Source organism: Sinocyclocheilus anshuiensis, unplaced genomic scaffold (genome assembly GCF_001515605.1).
Source record: "Sinocyclocheilus anshuiensis isolate Anshui unplaced genomic scaffold, SAMN03320099.WGS_v1.1 scaffold1495, whole genome shotgun sequence".
Classification (NCBI taxonomy): domain Eukaryota; kingdom Metazoa; phylum Chordata; class Actinopteri; order Cypriniformes; family Cyprinidae; genus Sinocyclocheilus; species Sinocyclocheilus anshuiensis.
The window spans coordinates 494,173-522,009 of record NW_015558671.1 but is presented as its reverse complement, the minus strand read 5'-3'; the positions used below and the strand labels follow the sequence as shown (position 1 = coordinate 522,009).

The 27,837-nt window shown below is 38.4% G+C and overlaps 1 protein-coding gene across 1 annotated transcript in view; it reads left to right on the top strand.

Annotated features, from left to right (window-relative positions):
- LOC107681248 (probable voltage-dependent N-type calcium channel subunit alpha-1B) overlaps window positions 1-27,837 on the top strand; it is a 125,430-nt gene that overhangs the window by 74,580 nt on the left and 23,013 nt on the right. The window contains exons 20-39 of the mRNA XM_016477489.1: window positions 1,846-2,643; window positions 3,297-3,481; window positions 3,657-3,777; window positions 4,701-4,830; window positions 4,959-5,018; window positions 5,528-5,634; window positions 12,991-13,087; window positions 15,859-16,019; window positions 16,485-16,622; window positions 17,777-17,978; window positions 19,078-19,242; window positions 19,643-19,753; window positions 20,131-20,214; window positions 20,697-20,702; window positions 22,374-22,490; window positions 22,581-22,646; window positions 22,816-22,907; window positions 23,698-23,848; window positions 25,524-25,651; window positions 26,801-26,897. Of these exons, the coding sequence (XP_016332975.1) occupies window positions 1,846-2,643; window positions 3,297-3,481; window positions 3,657-3,777; window positions 4,701-4,830; window positions 4,959-5,018; window positions 5,528-5,634; window positions 12,991-13,087; window positions 15,859-16,019; window positions 16,485-16,622; window positions 17,777-17,978; window positions 19,078-19,242; window positions 19,643-19,753; window positions 20,131-20,214; window positions 20,697-20,702; window positions 22,374-22,490; window positions 22,581-22,646; window positions 22,816-22,907; window positions 23,698-23,848; window positions 25,524-25,651; window positions 26,801-26,897 (3,016 nt within the window). The remainder of the gene's footprint in view (window positions 1-1,845; window positions 2,644-3,296; window positions 3,482-3,656; window positions 3,778-4,700; window positions 4,831-4,958; window positions 5,019-5,527; window positions 5,635-12,990; window positions 13,088-15,858; window positions 16,020-16,484; window positions 16,623-17,776; window positions 17,979-19,077; window positions 19,243-19,642; window positions 19,754-20,130; window positions 20,215-20,696; window positions 20,703-22,373; window positions 22,491-22,580; window positions 22,647-22,815; window positions 22,908-23,697; window positions 23,849-25,523; window positions 25,652-26,800; window positions 26,898-27,837) is intronic.

Below are 27,837 nucleotides of genomic sequence, written 5' to 3'. Positions count from 1 at the left end.
ACGTTAACCCATGATTTCATTTTTAACCCTTGGACAGCTTTAAAAAAAAAGTCGTTCATCAACTACATTTCACTCTTTGTACTTTAAAGCTGTTGTAAGCAAGTTTTGGTCAATACCACGCTTAAAATGTAGAGTTTGATAGAGTTTTTATTAGCCATAGAAAGTTAGCTAAGCCAAAGTTATCAATACTGCTAACACTGTTTACAGCAGCTTTATAGTACTGCACGTTGAGAACATCCACAGTCTTTATTTTTGCTAAGTATGTTAATATTTAATAGAAAAGGGGAAATATTGGAACTGTGATAATGATTAGTACATATACTCTGACTCAGTGAGCTGTAGTGCTCATGCAAGTTTTCAGGGCCCTCTCTGCTATCTATTATTATTAACATGGCCCAAAAGTCAAATAAACACAAAAGGGAAATGCAGATAACACCTTGAGGTTCTGTCATACAGTAAAACCAGAGAGTTTGCACCACCTCGTCCTGCTTGTCCACAAGAGGTACAGTCTGACCTCAGGACTGTTTCACACCACAAGGCCCTGTTAGTGCTTTAGCTGTAAATAGTGTCTGAAAATCAGTCTCTCAGCTCCCTCCCAGCCTCAGAGAGTGTTCTCTTTCCCATCACCTGTCTACACATTGCTGTAGTTCACTCATCACTCCCTGGAACACGGCCTGCCTGCTAGAGGTGTGCCCAGAATAAAGTGATGTGGAAAAGAGAGAAGTGTAGACGTGTTACCTTTCCCAAGCTGAAGCTTTTCCTTGTCTTTTCTTTACAGCAATAACTGTCTTGATTCATGTTCTTTTAATGCTAACTAACTGGATAAAAAATAAGGTATAAGATGACATTACCCAGAAGAGGACAAACATAGAAGACTTCTGTCATCATTTGTTCACGCTCATGTCGTTCTAAATCCGAATGACATGAGGTGTGATTAAACAATGACAAAATTTCTTTTTTGTGTGAACTATTGCTTATTAGGGAGCAATAGATATGAAGTCGTTAGCCCTCTAAATGCCCTACATTTAAGGTATAGGATGCATGGTTAAACTTCATGACCTAAACCATTGTTTACAGACGTTTGCAGGATGAGTAAAGCATGCCCATAACTAAACTTTGTAATCTGGCATCCATAAAGACCTTCTTTTTATTTACGCATTGATTAGTTCCAGTCCTAAAATCTGCTTGAAGTAACGCCATTCCAAGAGCACTGACATTTAGTCCAGCAGCACTGGGACTTTTTACTGTTTGTAGCTCTCCACTGTGTTCAGTGTTAGACAGATCCTGCTTTTGGCTTTGTTTAGAGCTATTTTAGTTAGCAGAGCAAAAACAGGCAAAATAACCAGCCATATTATGTCTAAAATGTAAATTATTTAATATAAACTTGCAATGTTGTAGTCGAGACCAGCTCATTCATATCTGAATCGAGACCCAAACTAGAAGTAAAACCGAATCAGAGTCAAGACTGAGTTCACATGCTCCAGAGTCCATGACAAGATAAAGGTCTTGGTCTTGGTTCTCATGTCTTGAGTCCAAGAGTATATTTTTATTGTCTTGGTCTTGACTCAGACTCTGTCTTCTTTGGGTCTCGGTCTTGACTCAAACTCAACCCTCTTCTGGTCTCAACTTTAAAACTGTTCATTTGTGAGAACTTCAGCCGTCCAAAATGAAGCTCAGTTTTCAAATCAGTAAGGATTTTTTAAAGAATGCAAACAGGCAATCACCATCTTGAAAGGGGGTGTCGACATGGATGGAGACTAACGTCAACATCATGCCTAATTGTTTTATTTAATTGAATCTGTCTGAGGCTTACACATTTGTTTCCTTAAATCTTCTCTTCACTAGTAAAGAACAGCAGCGTTCTCTAAAGATGATGTCCGTGTGGGAGCAGCGCACCACGCAGATTCGTAAGCACATTCTGGCCAGCAGCGAGGCATTGTACCAAGAGGAGCTCAACCCCCGGCTGACCTCCAACCTTCACCTCCGCCCTGACATGAAAACCCACCTGGACCGGCCTCTGATGGTGGAACCTCATTGTGATGGTCCCATCAGTCCCCACAGAGGCTGGGACAAACCCCAGGACTTGCAAGGGGAGGGCGGCACACCAGAGGAACGAGTCCCCCCTGTGATGGAGCCACCACAGTCACACCCACCACGCAAACACCACCGTCACAGGGAGCATCCCTCCAATGAGACCAATGAAAACGGCGACACAGGTCATGGCAAAGAAGGCCGGCATCACGTCCATCACAGCTGCAGTAAGGAGCACGATGGGACACGGTGTAAGGAGGGGAAGAGTGACAGGAGCCGGAGCAGAGAGGGGGGCCGCAGACATCACCATCAGAGCTCAGTAGACGAGGGAGTGGGAGGTGGGGAGAGAGAACATCGTCACCATCACTCTCATAGGCATAGCAGAGAGGGCAATGGAGTAGTCAACGCAGGGAAGAGTGAACGGCGGTCCAGGCAGAAGGATGGCTCACGTTCGGGAACAAGGGAGGGAGAGAGGTGCTCCAGGGGCGAAAATGGAGGTAATGGAGGGAGGAGACGGCACAGACCACGTACCAGTAAAGCTCAGTCGACATTGGAAGGAGAAGAGCAACGAGGGAATGAAGAGCAGGAGGAGGGCAAGTCACACAGCCACAGGTAAAACTATTTTTGAAAAGGTGCCATTTTTTAAAATGATAAATTAGATTAAACAGCACATTTGTTCCCAAGAAAACTGAACTACGTTCCAGTAGCTATGAGACCTTGTCTTTTACATTATTCCAGCAGTGGAGGAGATTCTGATTCGTCCCAAGAACTCACTTTAATCCATTCAGCAAAAAGATTCATTGAGATACGTTCATTGATTCATTCAGTAGACACCCCAGTAGGTAGTGACCAGTGACTTTTGTGTACTATAAGCAAATTTATCTACTCAACAGATTTGTTCGGAAATATTTTAGGCCAGGAATAGAAACAAATCTTATTATTTAATAAAATGTGCGTATCTACATATCTATGATGCAAAAAAGAATGTTGTCAGTCAAACCATCCTCATCCATGAATGAGTTTGAGTCCTACTTTTGAGTCAGTTTGTTTCCCAGTGCCTTTCTGAATCAATCCAAACTCAAAACACCAACTCGTTAATTGAAAAGTCTACTTATTCAGTAGGTCCAACCAATAATATGCTCTGAAATATGAATCACTGCATGGAATTGACAGTGATGGATTTGTTCACCAAAAAGATTAATTCAGAAACACAGAGACGTTCATGACCAAAACGCCAATGTGTAACCTAATTTTGACTGCTGTAGGCACACGGTCATGGGAGGAGATTCATTGGCTGTAAACCCCCATCAACCTTCAGTTGGGAACCGATGGTGTCTTGAGAAACCAGAAGACTCGGACAATAAACGAAATATTGGGCAGACTGGAGGAATGGGCACACACATACCTGTGACCGTCACGTCTCCCCCTGGAGAAACGACCCTTATTCCCAGTTAGTATTTCTCATTACACGGTCACTGTGACAGATCTTTCACTCATTTTATACTCGCATTTGTGTGCCACTTTTTTTAAGTGTGTTAACATTGCTGCTGGCAACAAGCCAGTGTTGGTCTAACAAAAGCTTACAAGTGTATAAATTCACACATGACATTTGTTTTTCTTCTCAGTGAACAGTATAGACAGTGAGACAATGCCCATGACTGAGAAGAATCTGGAGGATCTGAACCAGAGCAGCCCTCGTCCAATCCTCCCCTTCAGCTCCATGTTTATCTTCAGCCCAACCAATCCGTAAGTGTGTGTGTGTGTTTGTGTGTGTGTGTGGAAAATTTGTGAGTCCCAATGTTTTCAAAACCATGTGCATTTGAACATTTATCCCAGTGCAGTGTAACAAAAGCTGTTGTCAGAGCTGCAATCTGAACATTTCTTTTTTGGTAACTTGACAGTAGCTCACATTCAAAAAGGCTTTCCAGAAATATGCTTTTTTGTCAACAAGTAGTGGTGTAGCATGGCACAGTCAAGTATATTCTTGCTTTCAGGTAATGTTTAGACAGTTTGTTATCTACAGTAATTTAAAAAAATTGCTCGTAATGAAATTAAAGTGCTGACAGATCTTTTCCATAGTGTGACACATTTAAAGCAGCTTCCACAACACAGTTGAGTTTTGTTTTGAGTATTCAGATACGGCATTTGTAGATGGTGATTGGCAAACTACCAATGCTGTTATATCTGCAAATGTTTCTGGTTATTATTTGTCTCAACCGTCACTAATAATGGTTGTAAAGTTTAATTGTGTGTGTTTAAGGTAAACGCTCTTTAAGATCTTTAAGACTAAAAGACATCCAATCCCATAAACCTCCATATAAAGCTGTGTATTATTGGGCAATTGCCAAATGCAGCTGTCTGTCATGATCCTGTTGGTGCAACAATATAGGAATACTTTTATTTTACTATATACTAATGCCACATGAGTGTTTGTTGACCTGACCATGCCTGCTAAAATCTACGCTATTACTGAATTAATCATTGAACTCTGAGACCTTGCTTATGGCCTGCATGAAAATATTAATTATCGGTGGTTAATTAAATGTATCTGTCTGTAGATTTAAAGTAATGTTTAGGTATCACACTTCATTATGTAATTGCCTTCAGCCTCACTCTTATAGTGTGTTGTTTTTGTGTGTGTGTGTGTGTGTGTGTGTGTGTGTGTGCAGGGTGAGACGCCTGTGCCACTACATTGTGAGCCTGCGCTACTTTGAGATGTGTATCCTGGTGGTGATTTCCATGAGCAGTATAGCCCTGGCTGCGGAGGACCCAGTCCAAGCCAATGCCCCTCGTAACAATGTACGTCTCTCATATGTTTTTTCTGTGCTGGTCTGACTGTGCAAAGTACGATTTTGTCAAAGTTTGACCTCATTTTCCTGTATGTCCCAAATGACTGATAATAGTCTGATTTTACTTTCACTTCATAGGTCCTGAAGTATTTAGACTATGTCTTCACTGGTGTCTTCACATTTGAGATGGTCATTAAGGTAATTTTGTGGTAAATTACACTGTTTAATTGGATATCTGATAGAAGAAGTGATCCAGAATTCCCCTCATGACCTGAGATAAGGCTATTTGGTGACAGTGCACAACTACTGTATGTATTTTCATAAATGACTAGTCAGTGGTTTGTCTGAACAACTAGTCAACTAGTTGGTCTAATTATGATCACATACAGTAGGACATGATCTTGTGTTCATAAATAGTTTCAGTACAGTAACTGACAGATTCTCAACAAATAAATCGCCTGAATTTCTATAAGATTTTATTTGACAAAACTGTCCTATTCCTCACAATAAAAGACTCCTACTGTTAGGATTCCGTATAATAATGGGAGCACTGCTCAGCGAATGATATAAAGTCTGTCAGTAATTGTCTTGAAATTTATTGTAAAGGCAGTGAATTTGTTACAGAAATGGTGCTTTGATGGTTGTAGTGATGGTGTCAAGGTTTCAACTTAAGTAATCTTTAATATTTATGTTTCTCCTTTGAAAAGATGGTGGATTTAGGTTTATTGCTGCATCCTGGTTCCTACTTCAGAGATCTGTGGAACATTCTGGACTTCATTGTGGTCAGTGGTGCACTGGTGGCATTCGCATTCTCGTAAGTTGCCTTTAATTTACAAACACCTGCCTAAACTCCCATAAATCAGAAAACTCTTAATTGACTCTTTTACTTACGCGTGTTTGAAGTTTATCATTGATCTTGGCTACAAAATACAGAGTAATTTGAGACACCTTTTAGTCCCAAGTTCTTGCCCGTATACTCTTACTCTTTTTAAAAGGTTTTACTTTACACTCGTTCCCACTGCATGACAAGAGTATCTTTGTCTTTGTTGTACACATTCAAAGCTGCAAACTCCCACTGATCTGTAATTTCCTTCCTGTCCTTCTCTCAGAGGTGTGGGTCAGTTGACACCACTTTATTGCATGCAGTCTCAAAATGAGTTTATTGCATGCAGTCTCAAAGTGTGTGTGTGTGTGTGTGTGTGTGTGTGTGTGTGAAGGAGCTAATAAAGGAGTTGTCTGATAAGATCAGCTGTTTGCATCTCCTGTGCTGTAATGGATGGGCCATTGCAACACTTTAGTATTGAGGAAATGCTATTACCTGCTTTTAGAAACACAACAGAAAATAGAAAGGAGCAGTAATGTTAAGAGTTTTAATTGTTATGGTTCTGGTGCTACAGTATATTGTATTATGAAATCAGTTGCAATTTTGACTTCACATGATGCACCAACCCCTCCACTGCCTGACGCTTTTCTTTCTTTCTTTCTTTCTTTCTTTCTTTCTTTCTTTCTTTCTTTCTTTCTTTCAATTAAAATTGCAACTGCACGTCGGTATACATTACAGTATATTCATGTACATATATATATTGGGTCTGGGGTGCATTTCATTTTGTGATTTAATTACCACGTTGACAAGACCAGCATTGCAGTGTTTTGGATGCAGATCCCTGGAATGAGATACTGGTGCTCAGTGTTGGGAAGGTTACTTTGAAAATGTAGTAGGTTACAGATTACAAGTTACCCTTCTTAAAATGTAATAAGTACTTTTCAATTACTTTATTAAAGTAATGTAACTGATTTTCTAAATTTCTACTGTTTTAAACTGTTAATCATTTTCAAGCATGTAAACCAGGCAGGATTAACCTAACAGTAGTACTGAGCACTGATTACTGTCAGACTTTCAAAATCCTTCATCACTTGAATTAAGATTATAATATTTTAATTTTAAAGGAGACATTGGATGCAAAATATCTTCATTTGCATATAAATGTGTCTTAGTAGTGCGTAGACACAACCACCCTACAATGATACAAATACATTCACTCCTTTTTTTTAATCCCCCAAAAACCTAAACAGTTATCAAGCCAATATGATGTCATATTGCTCAGGCCCCTTCCACGACCGTTGACGTATTAGCATATTTCCACCCTTAGCCAGTTGTACGATGTCCGTCATTTTCTCCGTGCTCGAGCAGCTGTAGCGACAACAATGTCTTGTAAGCAATGCAGGTGTTTTGTTGTTAGATGTAGAAGAATATAAGAGTCCTAATTTTCTCCAGACATCAGAGCCACTGAGGACGCAGTGTATTAGCTTTTGATTTTGATGGTAATGTGCCAACGAATACACCTAAATTCATTTATGTCTGCGCAAATCATTTTACTCCGGACTGCTTTCTGAATGAGGGACAATTCAAGGCAGACTTTGTTAAAAAGTTAAAACGCAAGGATGGATCAGTACCCATTGTTCATGATCCAGCTGCTCCTCCAGAAGTAGTAAGTCTCACACTTTTTATTTTTTTTATGATTATTTGCGAATCGCCTTTGCTCTTCCACGGAAGAGAGGGGCGGGGTGAGCAGAGCTCATTATCATGTAATGACATATGCACCGAAACGAGTCGCTGTGAACAGAACTGTTTTTGACAAGGTAAAAGGGTGTTGTTTTACACGACCACTGAGACCATTTCAAGAAGACCCTAAAGAACCATACCAACTTGTGGAAAATGGGCATTCGATGTTCCCTTTGAAGCACAGCCACCACAAAATCAGACTTACTTTAAGATCATTCTGAGGTTAAAGACATATTTGAAATCATAGCAATAAATAGTTTAATAGCTATGATACTGTTTTTGAAATCAAATCTTTGCATAGCTATGACAGGAAACACTGGAATCTAACAATGCCTTTGAAAAAAAAAAACAGTTAATCTTAAAGGAACACGAGCTAGGTAACTTCCAACGTGACCGGCAAGTTTGTGTAGTTGGTTATGTTGACGGAAGTTAGCCTATTTTCAGGCGTTGCATAATATATTTTCAAAAATAGTGGTGTGTTCCTTTAAAAAATAAAGAATTTACATAAACCTATATAGGAAATAAAAGAGTTATCAAATAAGCATGTTATAAACTCCTGAAACATTGGTGTTTCATATTTTAGAGCACTTACTGCAATTTATGAAAAAAAAAAATCAATCAAATCTGTATGTGGGAGTGTGTTTAAAAAAAACCCCAGATGTAACTGTTTTCTCAGTAACTGTAACTGATTACAGTTACTTTTATTTTGTAATTAAATTACGTAATTCCGTTACATGTAACTAGTTACACTGCTGGTGCTCTGGTGTCCCCATTAGGCTTCTTAACTAATTTAACCAGCAAGACTTTCTTGGTTAGCCAGCTTTACCTAAAAGATCAGTGCAAAGGGGATGGTTTCCTGCCATGTCACAAGTAATTATCAATGAGTAAGGCAAGCTGAACAGAGAGTGGGTGCAATACTGCTTCGGAATAACAAGGGTATCTCAGAATGAAGGGGTCTCTCAGCTGTACTGACTAATCTGTCCTACTTCCTGTTTGTTTTTATGTTTGTTGCTGTGTTGTCATGTCAAAAACGTGTTAAATGTGTTTATTGATGTGCTGTCACTGACTTTCCTCTCTTCCTCTGTTTCTGCCTGGAATCACTTGAAGGAGCTTCATGGGGTAACGCCTTAACTCTCTCTGTGTCTTTGTTTCTGTCTCTGTCTCTCTCTTTCACTGTTCGTCTTCTTGCCTGTCTCTGTTTGAGTCAAATAATGCTTAGCCCATAGGCACGTGTTGAAGCATGTGATCTTCTGCAGTGTTTCAGCCTCTCCATAATCCATCATTTAGCATCACTCACACATTTGCAGCCAGTGAGCTTGATCTTCTTCTCCATGTCATTTAATTCTCTGTTGTCATGGAGGGCAGACACTATTGATCTGTTTCATTTCCTTGAAACATTACTACCATTCTCAGTAGGTCTTCAGTGCTTACTGAATATGGAGCATCCTGGGCGTTCCTTACATTGACCTCAGACAGGATGATCAGTGCATGTGTCATATCATATCAAAAATGACCTGTTCAGTTGTGTTGGAGTGGCATATCAGGGCAGGTCGGGCTTTTTTGGCCAGTGATTGCACTATCGTTCTCTTGAAACATCACATCCGTGCTCCATTTTTGTTGGATCGGGCATGAGAACACGAAAGTATTTCCTGCACATGCTCATCTTTCTGCATGTTTTCGGATTCACGAGAGAATGTGATGCACTGCAAATGTGACTGCTGCGATTGGCCAGATCTTTAAAAGTGTATAAACATAAAAGACAGTTAAAACTATGCATGCACTGATATTAAAATTCTATAATGACTAAATAAATTAAATACAAAACATAAAAAAATTAATAGTATAATGAATGAAAAATGGATATTCATTTTGAGATTTTTTTAGGCATAATGTTATTCATTTAGAGTTTTTTTAGGTATTTTTTCAAGCTCACTTTCATTTAGCTGTTATTAAAAAAATATATTTTTAAAGATGAACTTGATTGTTAGATGAAGGCAAAGGTAATCTAAATGTTAAAATATGATAAATGAGCATGAAAAATTATATATCCAATATCAACTCGACTAAATTTCCAGTGCACTTTCAAAAACCACAATGTTCCACCAAAGTGCTGGACATAAAAGTAATCACATAAATAAAGTAATCACATAAATATTTCATACAATTTACAATACATTATTAAAAGCTAAGGAAAATAAATGAGTTTTTAAAGCCCTCTGAAGTGCCCCTAAGGTGGGAGATGTTTTAGGACAACCGAAGCTTGTTCCAGAGTTTAGGAGCTGCCATTGAAAAAGCTTGTATGTACATTTCAGGTGCAATCAAGAAACCGTCAGACACAGCTGATCATTCGAGCGAAGAGATCTCAAAGGTTGATATAATCTGTTTATTAGCTGATATATATGCTATACCTACTGATAAATTAACAAAAATGACTATGAGCCTATAAATGATCTGATACAAAGATATTATGCATCCCTAGATATAACATTTTGCCCATATGCCGCGGACCGAAACAGTTGTACAATAAAGTACAACAGTAATACTATACAGTTTAGGTTTATAACCATTTGCTGGCATCTTTCAACCATGCTCAAGGTTCATAAGTGTGATATGAATCAGATCAGGACTGATCTACGGCTCCACCATCACTTGCCTAGATTGGCATGTCTTGGTATTCGCTCCAGATCTTGATTGTGCTGGTTTTCAGATCCACCTTCAGATGTTCCCTCTCTGTCAAGTGTACCCTTCATCTCTCCTCCAGCTGTCTCTACAGACTCCAGCAAAAGAAGCTGTCATTCTGTTACATCCTTAAAAGAAATGAACGGCAGTTGGAAGTGTCGGTTTCACCCACCATACAAAGCCTCTTCCTCCTTTTTGTCAGTTTCCAAAACATTTGCCTAAAAAAAGTCCCGCAATTTCCTGTTTCTCCTGCATACAGTCATCAAAGTCATCATGCCTTGTGTTTCAGCCTCACAAAAGAATGTTATGGTGCTCAAGTCTTTTTCATTCTCATTGAAATGTTATGTGCAATGTTCTGGAAAGATGATGTGGTTTACTGTTAGTGCAGAGGTACTTTCTGTTCTCAGCATGTCATAATGTTTTGCCTTTTGATTTGTGTTCTTCTCATTCATTAGATCACTTCAAAGCGTAAACAGGTGGGGAACCCCCGATATTCTTTTTTCTCCTTGATAAATCTTCTCTATTCCTCATTGTCCTGGGCTTACTAGGATAATGTCCTTTTCTGTCACTACATATTAGTAGAGTGAGAGTATCTGTACAGGGTTGGAGCCTCTACAATAACACTGATGGCTTTCATCAGAAACTCTAAATGATTTTTGATTGGTGATGTATTGATACGGAACAGTATTTCTCCACCACAATTGTTATCTGGGGTCCTGTGAAAGTTATCATGGAGTCCAGTAGGACGTTATTGAGGCTCTTTATAGTTTGTAGTGGGTTTGGGGAATAAACATCAGGCCCTGTACAGTAAATGCATGCTAGACTAATGTGCATCAGGGAGCATGGGTGGAGTTGTATGACCTTGTTGAGCCCTAAGATTGGGCCAAAGGAGTAACTTCACCATGCTGTAAGGTCTCTGCTGATTGGCTGTTAGATTGGTGTTTATTGGATTTATAGAATAATGTATGAACTGTGCATGTGTGAGTAGACGTTGGCACTTTCTAGGGGTGACGTTGAGCCTTTGCTTAATGTAAATGCTAGAAATCTGCAAATGTACTACAACTTGCTCTTGCACATGGAAAGGTCTGTTGTAGTTGTAGGTCATTTCTTTTGAAATATGTCTATGTGCAATGGATGGGAATCACTGCTTGGGGATTTTTCTATTGTAAGCATTTTTACAATAATTTACAATAATAAGTTACTTTCTGCTGGTTCATCTGTCAGCACCAATCATATACCTGCCAAAGCCTTGTTTATATCAACGCATTATCGAAGTAAGAAACCGTGAATAAATGAGATGCGATATGACCTCAGATATTCTGTTGTTCTCTCTTCCATTGCTGCACTGGAAGAACTTAATGGTACCTGCAAACTAATACAAATGATAATGACCGGCTTACTGTACATTATCCCCCTTATTACACGGCAGCTCACGACACCAAATAAATAAAAACATGAAATATTTGAGCTGAAATTATTTTACATGTATAAAACCACCTTTAAGAGGAAGAATTAAAATGGCATAATCCATTACAATGTACAAAGCAATCCGCCGAGCTTCGAGACAAACACTATACCAATTTTACAGTAATATTAACAGTATACGGAAGTCCTCCAGAGTCATTTTTACTACAGTGAATAATTGAGATGCAAGATGGCATCAGTTGCGTTTGCAGGCAGTGTAATATGAGAGGCGTAGAAGATGAGCCAGTTTTACAAACAGCGCTGCCGCTGCCATGGGCGGCGGTATGGAAAATCTGGCCTCTGAATGCTGCGATTGACCAATCAGAATGAAATATTCCAGAGAGCCGTGTAATAATTAGTTGTAATGTAACATATGATAAGTGGGAGAATTAATTATTACAGAAATAGTCATTTATCTGCACTTAATTTTGTCAGACATCCGACAAAACACATGCCCTGCATCAAAATAGGGGCTCAGTGAAGGTTATTTGAATGAATGTGATGTCTCACAAATAATATGATTCTGTTTGCTCTTTGCCTGCATTAGATATAATGCGAAGGGCTTCAGTTATTTCATATGACCATGGAGTACTTCCTCATTATTCAGTTATTGACTATGCTTGTCCTTGCAGTTACTTCATTAAATGACATTGTAAGCTTGGCGGTTATGATTTGAGCATTTAGGAGCTGAAGCATAACTGATTTCCGCTGAGGACTGCTCTTTTCTTTAAGGGTGAAATAACTTGAATTACATTTTATTTAGCTGTTCTTTTTCTTTTCTTGCTGTTAGCTCCATGTTTAATTAATACATGCACTGTATTCAAATCTATGCAGTCAGCTCATCAAGGTGACACATTTGAAGCATGTCAGCTTGATAAAGACTTAAAAACAAAACAGCATTGGTTCCTGTAAAGAAACAGTGCCCTTTTATAGGGCGGGTTTCTTTGTTATCATTGGTGGCGTGTTGTTGTTTTAGAATCTGATGCACAGCAGCTTTTGGGTTTAATTCATGTATCCTTTCTTATTTTATGCATGAAGAGTGCTAATACTAAAGTATCATTCAATAACAGGCTAACAGTTCTGATGGAGCTTATTAATACATAGATATTAATTATTTTACCTGCATGCAATAAAGATATATGTATTTCATAGTCTGTCATCAAAGCATGTGCTTTTGTAAAATAACATTGAACCATTGTTGGAGCATTTTCAAGCTATGACACTAAACAATGCTAATTTATCAGATAATTAGCTCTTGGTGTTTATTTAGTTTGTCTATAAAAAGGTGAGTATGTTTAGTCTAGTGTCTCATTATTGACATTTAAACAGATGGAAACATTTAAATCATGTTTACTCACATTCTCATGTGTTTTGTCTGGATATGTATGAATACTTTGATGAAGGCTGTCTATAGCATGTTTGATCCTGTATTTATTGACCATTTGCTTATTTTGACTTGTGTAGAGGAACCAAGGGCAAAGACATCAGCACTATCAAGTCCCTGAGGGTGTTGCGAGTCTTGCGACCACTGAAGACCATTAAACGTCTACCAAAACTGAAGGTACATTTTTGGTTGCAGTCCATTAATACAGCCATCACGGTTAGGAAATTACAGTGGGGAAAATATTTATTTGATCCCCTGCTGATTTTGTAAGTTTGCCCACTTACAAAGAAATTATAAAATGACTGTAATTTTTATGGTAGGTTTATTTTAATGGATAGAGACAGAATATCAACCAAAAAATCCAGAAAAAACACAGTATATAAAGGTTAGAAATTGAGTGAAATAAGTATTTGATCCCCTACCAACCAGCAAGAATTCTGGCTCCCACAGATTGGTTATGTGCCCATGTGGAACACAGATTAGTCCTGTCACTTTAAGAAGTTACTCCTAATGTCAGCTCGTTAGGTGTATAAAAGACACCTGTCCACACAATCTGTATCTTCCATTCCAACCTCTCCCACCACCATGGGCAAGACCAAAGAGCTGTCAAAGGATGTCAGAGACAAGATTGTAGATCAGCACAAGGCTGGAATGGGCTACAAGACCATCAGCAAGAAGCTTGGTGAGAAGGAGACAACTGTTGGTGCGATTATTCGGAAATGGAAGAAATGCAAAACAACCATCAGTCGGCCTCGGTCTGGAGCTCCGTGCAAGATCTCGCCTCATGGGGTAAGGATGATCATGAGAAAGGTGAGGTATCAGTCCCGAACTACACGGGAGGAGCTTCTTAATGATCTTAAGGCAGTTGGGACCACAGTCACCAAGCAAAACATTGGTAACACACTACGCTGCAATGGACTGAAATCCTGCAGCGCCCACAAGGTCCCCCTGCTCAGGAAGGCCCGTTTAAAGTTTGCCAAAGAACATCTAAATGATAAATGATTCAGAGAAGGCTTGGGAGAAAGTGCTGTGGTTTCATTTCTTTGTAAGTGGGCAAACTTACAAAATCAGCAGGGGATCAAATAAATATTGTCCCCACTGTATATATATATATGTTTATATATACAAAATACCTTTATACATTTTTGAAAGATGTCTTCAGTGTTACATGATCCAGAAATCACTCTAAAACAGTTGTGAGTCAGGGTAGGTTCAAAAACATTTTTTGTTATGCTAGTTAAAAGTCTCTTCACATCCCAAAAGCAATCACTAGGTTGAGTGGTCTAAATGTATTTATATGTATTTACATTGTGTGTGGAAGGTGTAGGACCATAAAATGTCCTATCATATCCCTCGGTCTGAAGGCTACTAAAGGCTGTCCTTCTTTCCTGTGAACATATGTATTTGCATACCTCTGCGCACCCTGTTTGCACAGACATGATATGTTATCAGTGCGTTCCATTGCACTATTGCAGACCGAGCAAGAATGGAAGCCATTATTATTGCAATACAGTATTATGCGCTTTGTACTGTAATGTTTTCTCACCGATGAATGAGACATGAGATAATCTGACAGCATGGTAACTAAATGATGACAATTTTTGTTTTTGGGTGAACTATTCCTTTCAAATACTCTTTGGAGCATTTCATGTGTCCTCCATGGATAAGGCAATCCCAGAATGCACTGTAATGTGAAAAAATCTGATTAATAATATATATACTTCATTAAATACTGAAAAGTATTGATTAAAAACATCAAATTACCAAATATGTGTGTTGTATATTTTTGTAGTTATTTTTTACGACATTAGCTTAACTACATGCTAACGTCCAACAATGGGAATCAATTGTGAACCAAGTCTCCTGTGTGTACATGTAATATACAATATGATATTCAGAGCAAGGTAGGTGATTTGGTTCAAAAACATTTTTTGTTTTGCTGGTTGAAAGTCTCTTCACATCCCAATAGCAATCAAGTTAAGTGGTCTAAATGTATTTATATCATCTGTGGAAGGCGTGTTCGTCCAATCATATCCCTCAGTCCGAGGACTAAGATACGCTGTCCTACCTGCCTGTCAATAAACCTCCGCGCACTCTTTTCGTGCAGAGATGATACTTCAGCGTGTTTCATTACGCTATTGCAGCCCGAGCGAGAATGGAAGGTGTTATTATTGTAATATTATGCACTTTATACTCTAAAGTTTTCTCACCGGTGAATGAGACATGAGATAATCTGACAGCATTGCATTCAACCCTCCAACCTTCTTTCATTGTGTCGCTGGTTAGCCTCTGATCTGCACGTTCATGTGTTTTGGAGGAGGCGTGGCTACGGAGAGTGATTTGCAGAGATGGTGGGATCTTATGCTTTTAAAGCTAGCCTGATATTGCTAGCCTCTCCAAAATCGCCTACCCTTCCTTTAATATTTTGTGGAAACCATGAGAATTGTTTTTAGGATTCTTTGGTAAATAAAAAGTTTGAAAGAACTATTTTATTTGAAATAGAAATCTTGTGAATATATGTCTTAATATGTCTTTTGCAAATACCAATCAGCCAGGTTTATTGTCATTTTTTAACACATTTTATCCTCAGAAATCACAAAACTTTTCCATTCAGTAGAGACATCAGTTGTTAAAATCAACATTATTGCCCTTGAAAGTATTTCATAGGCATCATAACAAAAAATAAATGTTGTGGTATCACCAATCCCTGTCACCTGTGATCATGGATGCCTGCTGCTTTCCTCACAGTGAGAGCTACAGCTTCACAAACACCTGTGAGCCTTGCAGGTGTGGATAATTAGAAATTAAGTATTCTCAGTTGTGACAGTCTCTTATCTGTTGATTCTCGAGATATGTCATAACGGTCTGTAAAATGCATTCAGCTTTATGACTGTAGTTGATTGTTAATAAACCAGGGTGTATTTGTATGTGTGTCTGCTCTCTCTTAGGCCGTGTTTGACTGTGTGGTGAACTCCCTGAAGAACGTGTTGAATATCCTCATTGTCTACATCCTGTTCATGTTCATCTTCGCTGTCATTGCTGTGCAGCTCTTCAAGGGCAAGTTTTTCTACTGCACAGACGAGTCCAAAGGCCTGGAGAAAGACTGCAGGTAGAGTGGGATTAATACAGGAGCAGAGAGTAGGGGCTGATTATCTCACACCTGCAGCTCCCCCTGCAGGCATAAAGCAGTAATGTCGAAATCCATGCAAAAGTGAGTGTAGAAATGATGAGATAATGTGATAACGTGTTGAGTCCCAGAACTATTGAACGCTGGGAATTTTAAAAACAAGCCATATAAAAAATAAAAAATGTTGGTAAAATAATTGCAATTTCTTGAATTATTGTACATTTTTCTAATTATGTTCAGCTCTAAAATACTTTCCCTTCTGCTCTTTGTCAATAATTTCTATAAAATTATTCCTTAAAGTCTTAAAATAATAATAATGATTTTAAACTTTGAAGTGTACTGATAGTACCAGGTTCAAACTACTGTAAGCAGTGTTCTGAAAACTGACATCTTGAATGGGTTTATCTTTTTATTTGCTCTTTCTGTCATTGTCTTTGTGCTCATTAGAGGGCTGTTCTTGGATTACGATAAGGATGAAGTGGCAGCCCAGCCCAGGGAATGGAGGAAATATGAGTTCCACTATGACAATGTGCTGTGGGCGTTTCTCACTCTCTTCAGCGTTTCTACTGGAGAGGGCTGGCCAACGTAAGTCAGCAGACATGTGAGATGGTCCCTAATGGGGTATATGCCAAACGTCACCTGACCAATCCAGAAAATAGATCTCATCGCATCGGCTTATTGGAGAAAGTGTTAATAGCAGTATCGACTGATAGTGGTTTCTATGGACTTTTAAGGTAATCAGTTAACCTAGCTAGTTGTTTTTACTGTTGCCGTTTTATTCAATTTTAATATCCAACTGCAAGTGAGAAGAATAAAAATAAAAAACTTTTCAGATCTCAATCTGCATATGTGAAGGTCATCAGTTATGATCATCTTTGGTATCTCCTTTGAAGGTATCTTGAGTATCTTGTAATCAGCTCTATATTTAATGAATACAAAAGACCTGAACCAGAAGCGACATGACCTGTTTTACAGAATACAGAAGTTTGTTGCGCATAACCCCATTACACTCACAGATGTTTTAAGCATTATATACAGTACAACCATTTGCTATTCCGTATGTTTTTGTAGGGATTAGAAACCCATAAAAGCTTCTGCCCCCTTCAAACACTTTGTGTCATCTGACCCCTCAGTGGCCTTTTATTCTCTCACTTTAAAGCCCGTAATCAGTTTGAAGTGGTTCTCTTTGAGGCTCTGTGATACTGGCAACACATCTCTTAGGAGGCAGACTAGGCAGACATTCATGGATCAGCATCAGCTCAAACTTACAGCCAAACTCATAAATGTGCTGGAAAAGCCATTGTAATTGTCTGTGATTTATTTGTTTTTTTATTCTTTTATTTTATTTATTTAGTTGTTCACAAGCTTGTTGGGGTCAGTTTTCTGCATCTGCTGTGTAATTCTGTTTCCTCTCAGTGTTTAATCATTTAATAAAACTATTTAAGTGTATTTAGTAATTCAGAAAAGCATGATACAGTATATAAAAATGCTTCAGGTTAAGACCAGTTGTCAGAGGAGGAGCTCACTTGCTTAAATTAAAATTCTTTATTTTTATTATTTTGCCACACTGCTCATAAAAAAATCACTAACCTGTTAAAGCTATCCAGTTGAACTGTGATAATACTGTGTGACTTAGATCTTACAATATAGGTAAAATAAATGAATCTTCTCTCTCCCATGATGCGCTTTATTATCTTAAACTGTATAGGGTGTAATGGTGTAATGTTGACTGTGTACAGGGTTTTGAAGCACTCTGTAGATGCCACTTTTGAGGACCAGGGTCCCAGTCCTGGCTACCGCATGGAGATGTCCATCTTCTACGTGGTCTATTTTGTGGTCTTCCCCTTTTTCTTCGTCAACATTTTCGTGGCCTTGATAATCATCACATTCCAGGAACAGGGTGATAAGGCCTTGTCAGAGTGCAGTCTGGAGAAGAATGAGGTATAACAGAATAATGTATTTACTGTATATATAACATGATATGTTTATAGTTCACCTGCAATAGGCAGGTGTGGTAAAAAGTATTTGTGTTTGGTATTTAACATCATAAAATATGTATTTGGTATTTTACATCATAAAAAAGAGATGGGCAATTTGACAATTTTGTGTTAAAATTTTCATATCACATGCAGTTATATAATAATATAATAATTATATATAATAGTTACTATTTTTATATTACATACAGTATATTATTATAATTATTTCTTATAAATAAAAAAAAGCAAAATACAGTTTGTTTAAAAGTAAAAAAATAAAACACTTCTGTAAATTTCTTAGTTCAGTCAGACAAGTGTAGTAAAAAAGTATTTAGACCTTGCAAGAATCTAAACAAAATCTCAACAAAAAGAATCCCACTTTTAGGCTGACATTAAGAGATTCAGAAACAGACATTAATCTTTCTCTTACAAACACTTGAGGTGTTTTTAGTGTTTAGTGATATGATACGGTACCTACAATGAAGCCAGCCATGTAATAGCTGCAGATGTCCAGGTAGGGAATTGTGACAGGATTAATGCATGTGCCTGCGGCGGACCACACACACCTAAATACACACACAGAAACAGGTATAGATTCATACACTGACACACAGTGACTAAAGACATACATAGAGACAGCCAGCCCCATGGAAGAGCAGTCAGCAAGATGTTCCTGTCCCATTTCCTCTGAGGCCCCATTAGACGGACCCAGTCGTCTGCAGAGCCTGTGCTGTTTCGCTCTCTCCCTCTCCATATGCCAGCCTAACATGACTCACAAACTGTGGTAAAAACCCAGACCTCAGGAGAACTCATTTATCATCAACATTCACGGCAACGCAGCCAAAAAAAAAAATCAGCGCCATTAGAGGTCTATTTTCTTGTTCCTCCACAGGTTAGACGGTATCTTCCACAGTTGTCACTGCTATTTGTATGATTCGTTTTGATTATGAGAGAAAGAATGTGACTTCAGAAAGCCTTTTTCTGAAAGATAAAGATGGACAACAGTAGTTGTGTGTGTCTGTTATGTGAATTTATTCCTCTTTTGCTGTTTTTCCTCTCAGAGAGCCTGCATCGACTTTGCTATCAATGCCAAACCTCTGACCCGCTATATGCCACAGGACCAGCAGTCCTTTCAGTACCGCTTGTGGAAGTTTGTGGTCTCTCCACCGTTTGAGTACTCCATCATGATCATGATTGCTCTCAACACTGTGGTGCTCATGATGAAGGTCAGTCAGCCAGTTTTCTTTTAGTAGCAGTAGAGTCCAGTGTGGTCCAGTCCATCTTGACAGTAAAAGATTTCAGTTTGAAATAAATGCTATTTATTTAACTTTCCATTCATCAAAGAATTCTTTGATGATCTAAAATATTAAGCAACATTCAACATTGATAATAATAAGAAATATTTATTGAGTACTAAATCAGCATATTAGATTTCTGAAGAATTATGTGACACTGAATGGTGTAATGGTTGATCAAAATTCAACTTTGCCAGCACAGGAATAATTTACACTTTTAAATTTACTTTTAAATATACTTCTGCTGGTTTTATTGCTGTTTGTAAAATGACATCATTTGTTGTAACAAAATTAAAAAAATATATATACCCTTGTCTTCTTATACCTGCAGTTCCATGGGGCACCTGACTTTTATGAAGCCATGCTCAAGTATCTCAACATTGTTTTCACTGCTCTCTTTTCAATGGAGTGTATTCTCAAGATTATTGCTTTCGGCCCCTTGGTGAGTATCATCACTTGGTCCAAAAAGAGCTGCACTTAAAAGCCATCTTCAAGGGACAGTTCACCCAAAAATTAAGCTTCTGTCAAATTACATCTTTTGTAGAACAGAATCGCTGGAAAATTTCTATAGCTGTGGACCACTTCCACATTCATTGTGTGGAAAAGAGCAGCTTAGACATTCTGCCAAACATCTCTTTTTGTGTTCCACAGAAGTTCACAGATTTGAAACAGCATGAAGGCGAGTAAATGATGACAGAATATTCATTTTTGAGTGAACTAATCCTTTAACGCACAGTTAAAAGTTCCTGTGTTAGAGTGTGAAATCGTAAGCCTCTCCAACCTGTCCCCAAATGATCTCTCTAATTCTCTTCTTCTCAGAATTACCTGAAAGATGCCTGGAATGTGTTTGACTTTGTGACTGTGCTGGGCAGCATCACTGACATCTTAGTCACTGAGATTAACGTAAGTGAGCGGCACTGAGCTCTGTGTTTGAGCTCTATTAGAGGAGAGTCTCAGAGCTAGACCGAGTGTAATACCAGACAGCAGAGATAGGCTGAGAAGAAAAGCCCAGACATGAATGATGATGAGCTAGAGCTACCCATCACAGCTTTGTGTCTGGCTCAGGAACAGAAGGGAGAGAGCTCTGTGTTGTTTTTCCAGATAAAATGACAGTTATTGAGTAACCAAATTCATTTGGTAATGCTCACTTTAACCAAATCATTAGTTTGTGGCTCTGATTTGTGCTTTATGATGTTCACAAGTCTTATGTTGTATTATACTGTATGTCTTGACGTCCATGTCATTGTCAAAACTACTGATGGTAATTGTGTTTGTTCTGTAACTATATTTGTGCGTGATGGCTGTTCTTGTTCTCCTGTGTTCCTTAAATGTCTTCACTCAAATCTTGGCTTGCTCCTGCCACGATTTAACATCTTCATGTATAGACTACGGTGAGTTGCTCTCTTGTCTTTGAACTTATGTCTATTCCACCATGCTGGGAATTAAAGAACTTCCTATTGCAGAAAAATGTGGCACATCATATGGCAAGGTTCTTCTTTACTGAAGATAATGCAGCATCATTTCACAATCACTCCATGTTTTTCAGTTGGCTATGTAGTAAATAGGTCTGGTTTGAAGTCATTATGCTTCACTAATGCTTATCATGGATCGACATCCTTGTTGGTCCAACCAATCAACCAGTCATATTGTCTGGATTGTTAGCATTGTTGTTCCAGGACCAACAAAAGATACTGATCCAAGAGTACATCCTACTTGACCATTTTTTTCCACAAAGAATTTTTCACACTGAATCCAATGTAGAAATATCTGGAAAAGTCTAGGTTGTCTTAATGCAGGGATTCCCAGACTTTGTGTCAGCCAGACCTCTTTGACCTAAAATATTTACTTTAAGTACTTCAGATGTTGTTAATATTTCAATAAATGAACAACACATTTGTATGTTCATGTTTCTCTGATGTTGGTTAAATGTCACATGACATGCAGGTAAACAATAAAATTTATATACAATAAATTTTTTTATTTCGATTGTTTTAAGTTATTAGCTTTTTATCAGCTCACAAACTCTGTGCAGTTTTCTCATGTATATCCAGGAGTTCACAAATCCCAGTTTGGGAAACCCTGCCTTAAGGAATGACATTATTGACTTTTGAACAATAAAAATCAACTTAATCTCATTATAAAAAAGATAATTGCAGTCTAGTATTTCAGGTTCAGTGTGATTCGAGAAATTGTCTCATAGAGATTAAAGGTATAGTTCACCCAAAAATGAAAATTACTCATCCTCATGTCGTTCCAAACCCATAAGACCTTCGTTCATCTTCAGGATACAAATTAAGATATTTTTGATGAAATCCGAGAGCTTTCTGACCCTGCATAGACATTAACGAAACTAAAATGTTCCAGACCCAGAAACGTAATAAGGAAATCGGTAAAACAGTCCATGTGACATCAGTGACTCAACCGTAATTTTACAAAGCTACGAGAATACTTTTTGTGCGCAAAGAAAACAAAAATAACGACTTTATTCAACAATTCTTCTCCTCCAAATCATGTATTCCGCCATTATCGAGAGTACTTTTGCACATAAACAACGCATGCGTGTGATGCTGCTGACGTAGAACAGGTATGTGCTGAGCCTTGTTTAGGTGCAGAGGAAAGCATACGCATGAGTCATGGTACTCTGCACGATGCGCATGTAGTATTCTCATAGCTTCGTAAAATTACGGTTGAACCACTGATGTCACGTGGACTGTTTTACCGAAGTCCTTACCATGTTTCTGGGCCTAGGAACATTTCAGTTGCATTGCTGCCTGGGTCAGAGAGCTCTTGGATTCCATCAAAAATATCTTAATTTGTGTTCTGAAGATGAACGAAGTTCTTATGGGCTTGGAATGACATGAGGGTGAGTAATTAATGACAGAATTTTTCATTTTTGGGTGAACTATCCCTTTAAGGTCTTATAGTATAATACTGTTATGCATGTTTTAGGATCCGAAAATAAAAACTTAATGTTAAGAGATATGAGGGTTGAAGTAAAGAGTGCTGAGTGAGTAAATTAGGAGAAATTAACTTTCAAATTGACAATGCCTGTGTTTCCACAGGACCGTCTGTTGAACTTGAGCTTCCTGAGGCTCTTCAGAGCAGCCAGACTCGTCAAACTCCTCCGGCAGGGATATACCATTCGCATCCTGCTCTGGACATTCGTCCAATCTTTTAAGGTAACTCTATTTAGACTGTTTTGATATTGCTTGATATTAACTGTTGGAGAGTTTTTTTTAAATAAGTCATGATTTCATGTTTATTTCCAGGCACTGCCTTATGTTTGCCTTCTAATCGCCATGCTGTTTTTCATCTACGCCATCATTGGAATGCAGGTATCTGTAATTTAAGTGCATCACTGATGGTATTTTCCAGTAAAAAATCATTGCACTACTCCTGTGTAGTTTACTATAGGCAAATTAAAATACAGAAATATTCTGTCTAAAGGCTTAATGTAACTGTTTCAAAATGCATGCATTTAAAGTAACTGTATTGTGATTCCAGGTGTTTGGGAACATTGAGTTGAACGATGATACCGCCATCAATCGTCACAACAACTTTCGCACTTTCCTCCAAGCGCTTATGCTGTTATTCAGGTCTGCACATACCTGATATTCTTTAACTACTACAATCAAAGCCACCTGAGAATGCAGGAAATCTTAGAGAAGCTTCTGGGGTTGTATAACAGAATCAGAATCTAAAGTCTGAAAGTCTGACACATTATGATGCAGATTAGATAGGATTTTAGAGTCTGAATGTTTCTGTAATACGGCCCCTGAACACTATATTTAGCCAGATCTTTAAACTTTAATAGCGCACATTTTTCTGATGCAATTAGGATTTTATGGAGAGCTGTATTTATAATTGATCAAGATCTTTCATAGTCAGAAAATATTACTGTATAAAGTATTAAAATGGAATCATAGGTCCTATCTATCTATCTATCTATCTATCTATATATCTATCATCAGTCATCTTGATTATTTGTAGTACTTGGTATCACTTAGTAGTACTTGTTTACAATCGCTCTGTTGTGCTCCTTCTCTCTCTGGTCTCCCCTTTTGGTCAGATTGAATTTTAAAGTACCATCTGGAGTATCAGCCATATTGATAAAAAAAAACATTTCATTCTCCTAATGAAATTCATAAATAAATTTCCATCTTTCCCTTATGTTCATTACCTCGAAGCTTCCTTTGAGCTGAGAGCCATGAGCAGACAGAACATCAGTGTGACAACAGTGTTATAAATGAAATCTGGCTCAACTGTAATTTAAATATCAGCACTTTTCCCATCATCTCCAGTCTGTTATATTCTCTGACAGTCATTCCCGCTTTTAATAGCAGATACTGCATTTATTCACTCAGCTCATCATCGTGTCTCTTGCAGGAGTGCCACTGGTGAATCCTGGCATGAGATTATGCTGTCCTGTCTGAGTGAGCGCACCTGTGACGCAAGCTCAGGCATTCATGGAAAGGAGTGCGGGAGTGACTTTGCCTACTTCTACTTTGTCTCCTTCATTTTCCTCTGTTCTTTCTTGGTTAGTGCTCAGAGTCGAACCAGCCAAAACAGGTTTATCATTACTAGCTGTGTTTCCATCCACCTATTTTTATGCACATTTTGGACTATCGCATAAAAAAACGCTGGATGGAAAGGCCAAGATACGCATAAATTCTACAAATGCGCATAAAAAACGTTTTATCCGATAAGAAAAAATGCGCAAAAACTACGATAGAAACACATTTACCGAAAAATTCCTCCATGTGCATCGAAAAAGTCATGTGACTTTGCGCTACGAGACGGGATAACTTGACTAACCAGCGGACCGATCTTGTTCACAGCATCTATATGTTGTTATGGTCATTCTGAAATGCCTGAGTAAAGTATGTTGTCAAAGTATTTCTGTATCATTGTCTTACACGACTACATTTACAAACAGCTGGCATCTACCTCCGAAAGCAAGAGAAAGCAATGACTGCATTTATTGTGTTTCGTTTGCTCGCTCTGAGGCGCAAGTAATTTATCATATATGAAAATTATTATATTCAGTGGCTTCTCCTAGTTTTCTTAGTGATATTTAGTGCCAGTTTACCAGGAAGTGACGATTTTGTTCTCTTTGACCCGTTGGATGGAAACGGTGCTTTATTCGCAAATGTTTTATGCAATATTCCAGTTTTGTGCACAAGTTTAATTCGAATCTTTGGATGGAAACATAGCTACTGTAGCATGCCATCAAATTCATTCTACTGCCACAAAACTGCTTGTTTATCTTAAATCTAAAAACCTGGCTAAATGTGATGCTGAAATATTCCATTGTGTTTGGAATAGGGCTGGGTAGTGATGTAGATTTCCTGATTCGATTTGATTCTTATTTACAAGCTCTAATTTGATTCCGATTCAGTATGCTTTAATTTAATTTTGATTCATTGGGCATTTTTCAGCTAATCAGTCAGGCACATTTATTAAGTGCTGTGAAAGTTTTACACAGACAACAGCAAGGATGAAACACAAACACACACTTAAACACGCACAATAAAATGCCACTACTATATCTGCTAATGACAATGCAAAAATGGCAAAATTGTCTCTTCTAATGCTGTAAATTATTCAGGGCAGTGTTTCATACCGATTCAAATTGGTAAAGGAGCATCACACTATACTTTTTTTCCATAGACTTCCATTCATATGCATAGGAATACTGAAGACCCGGAATCACAAAGTCATAAGAAGTTTGAAAAATATTTGTGTGACCACTCCTTAACTTATAGTTTTTTTTTTAACTATTCATTAAAAGAACCAGCTCATAACAGTCATTGGGTTCAATAACAGGGCTATACTGTATGTTTTTGTTTCATTAGAAAGAATCAGTTTATGAGAGTAATTTGATCATGAATCGGACTGCATTGGTCATGTTGCATTATTTTTGCATGCAGCCCACCCAAACAACTCAATAGAAAGACATTTATATGTAGTCTTCACATTTAATACATACTGCAAACTCACATTTACGACTGAGGTAAAATATTTGATTGATTCTAATTATTTCTTTTGCCATGGTGCTGAAGATGAGGCTTTCACTTTTTTTTTAAGACTGTGATTAATCAGAAAATCTTTATTTTTACCCAACCCTAATTTGCCCTAATTAATGCCATACTCCCAGATAGTTTTTCCTGCTCCATGACCTTCAGATTCTTTTCTCCCACCACTTTCTCCAGATGTTGAACCTGTTTGTGGCTGTCATTATGGACAACTTTGAATATCTTACACGTGACTCCTCCATCTTGGGCCCTCACCACCTGGATGAGTTTATTCGAGTGTGGGCGGAGTATGATCCAGCCGCATGGTATGTTTCAGCCTGCACTCCCCCGCCAGATGGAGACCTACTCTTGTGATAAATATAGTAACTGAGTTTGGCAACAGTTGAGAGAAGGAGAGTCATTCTGTTAGGACTCAAAGGCCTTCTCAGGTTAGACCACAGAAAAAAGAGAGAAAAATGCAGAATATTCCCTTTGATAATGTGTGATTGATGATCTCCCACACAATGCCCATAAGAATTGTGGTCTGGATGTGAATGGGATCGTGTACTCCTATCCGCTTCCATTCTTTCCACAACACAAATGTGCTCTCCAAGCTTTCTTCATGAATGTGTCATGTTTTGCTTGTTCTTTCCGCAGCGGACGGATTTCCTATAAGGATATGTACAATTTGTTGCGAATTATCTCGCCCCCCCTTGGCTTAGGGAAGAACTGCCCTAATAGGGTAGCATACAAGGTTTGCAACCCAAGCAACTTCTTCCACTTGTGTGGCCTCTGTGTACAAACGCCCAGAGACCCAAACTTGAATGGCTGTGCTCAAATGACTTGCCTACACACAAGCACTTGCCCCACCAGATTTGACTGGCTTTGGTTAATGATGCTGGATGGGAAACAAAGCTTTCAAGGCCACATATCAAGCTAAAACCTTTTTCACAATTCAGGGTGTTGGCACTAATGTTACATTATCAACCAATATTGTCACATTTATAAGTCAACCTCATAGCTATTATTTGCATAAACCGTTCAAATAAAATAGAACAGAATCTGGCGTTGAAACCTTTGTTTCCGTGCACTGAAAGAGGAAACTCTCCCTGATGTCTCAGCATGCAGATGCAGACATCTTCCAAACAATGCAGCCATTCTGTCACCATCCACTCCTCGTGTCATCTCACTCACCTCTTCCATCTCTCCTTATCAGGGATCAACTCTCTCACCTCTGACCTCTAACCTTTGGGATCCATCTCTGACCCTGCCAGGCCAGGATGGCATCCCTGTCCATGACACTCTTGGAAATCTAATTAACAAAAGATTTCTGTTTTTTTGTCGTCTGTTGTTTGTCTTTTTTTCATTTCGTCTTGTTCGGTTTACTTTCTGCCCTCCTTGTTCCTCTTCCCGTCTCTCTAACCCCCCATCCTTTTCTTTATTTTGGGTTTTTTTGCGTTGTCTGCACTGTGAAGTGGCCGTATCAAGTACCTCGATATGTATGAGATGCTGCTCCACATGTCCCCACCTTTAGGTTTGGGAAAGAAATGCCCGCCACGAATCGCCTACAAGGTAGCTCAACTTCACATGCCCCCTCTCCCTGCTCGTACTGTCTTCCCACTGGCTTATTCTTCAGCCAATCTCTGTGCTCCTGCAGTGTTTCCCCGCTTTTTTAAATTTTTTTTAAATTTGTTTAACTTTTTTTTTTCTTCTCCCCACTCTCTAATCTTTTTGGTGTAGTCCCTCTCCCTTTTTATTGGAGTTTTTCCCTCCACTTCCTTTGTAATCTAGGGATGGTCACAGACTAATGATGAGTATGACTACAGAACTTTAGTTTAATTAATGTTTAACTACAAACCAGATTCATTGGAAATACATGCCTATTTTGACATTTCTGCAAAATGATGTTACATCTTGCACGTTTTGAGACACTACCAAAGTTAAATGTCCAGTGAGTGACATTAAAAATTAAGTTTTATGCGAAACAGTTAAATGTTAATCTAACAATGCTTTAGTACAGGGGTGCCCAAACTCGGTCCTGGTGGGCCGGTGTCCTGCAGAGTTTAGCTCCAACCCCAATTAGACACACCTGAACCAGCTAATCAAGCTCTTACTAGGCATACTAAAAACTTCCCACCAGGTGTGTTGAGGCAAGTTGGAGCTAAACTCTGCAGGACACCGGCCCACCAGGACCGGGACACCGGCCCTCCAGGACCGAGTTTGGGCACCCCTGCTTTAGTACATTACGTGATATACATATTGCAGCAGTTACAAAATAACATGTCTGGTGAGTGGTGCTAAAATAATAATGCTCTATCAAGTTTGAAAATAACGTACCATCAATGCAAAACCCTACACTGTAAAAAATAAGTGTAATTTTAACTGTAATATTTTGTAAAAACGCTACGGAAAAAAACTGTTAATAGGTTAACAGTAAGTTACTATATACAGGGAAAAACTGTAAAATATCTAACCAGACATTTCATGTAATTTTACAGTAAAATGCTGTTAA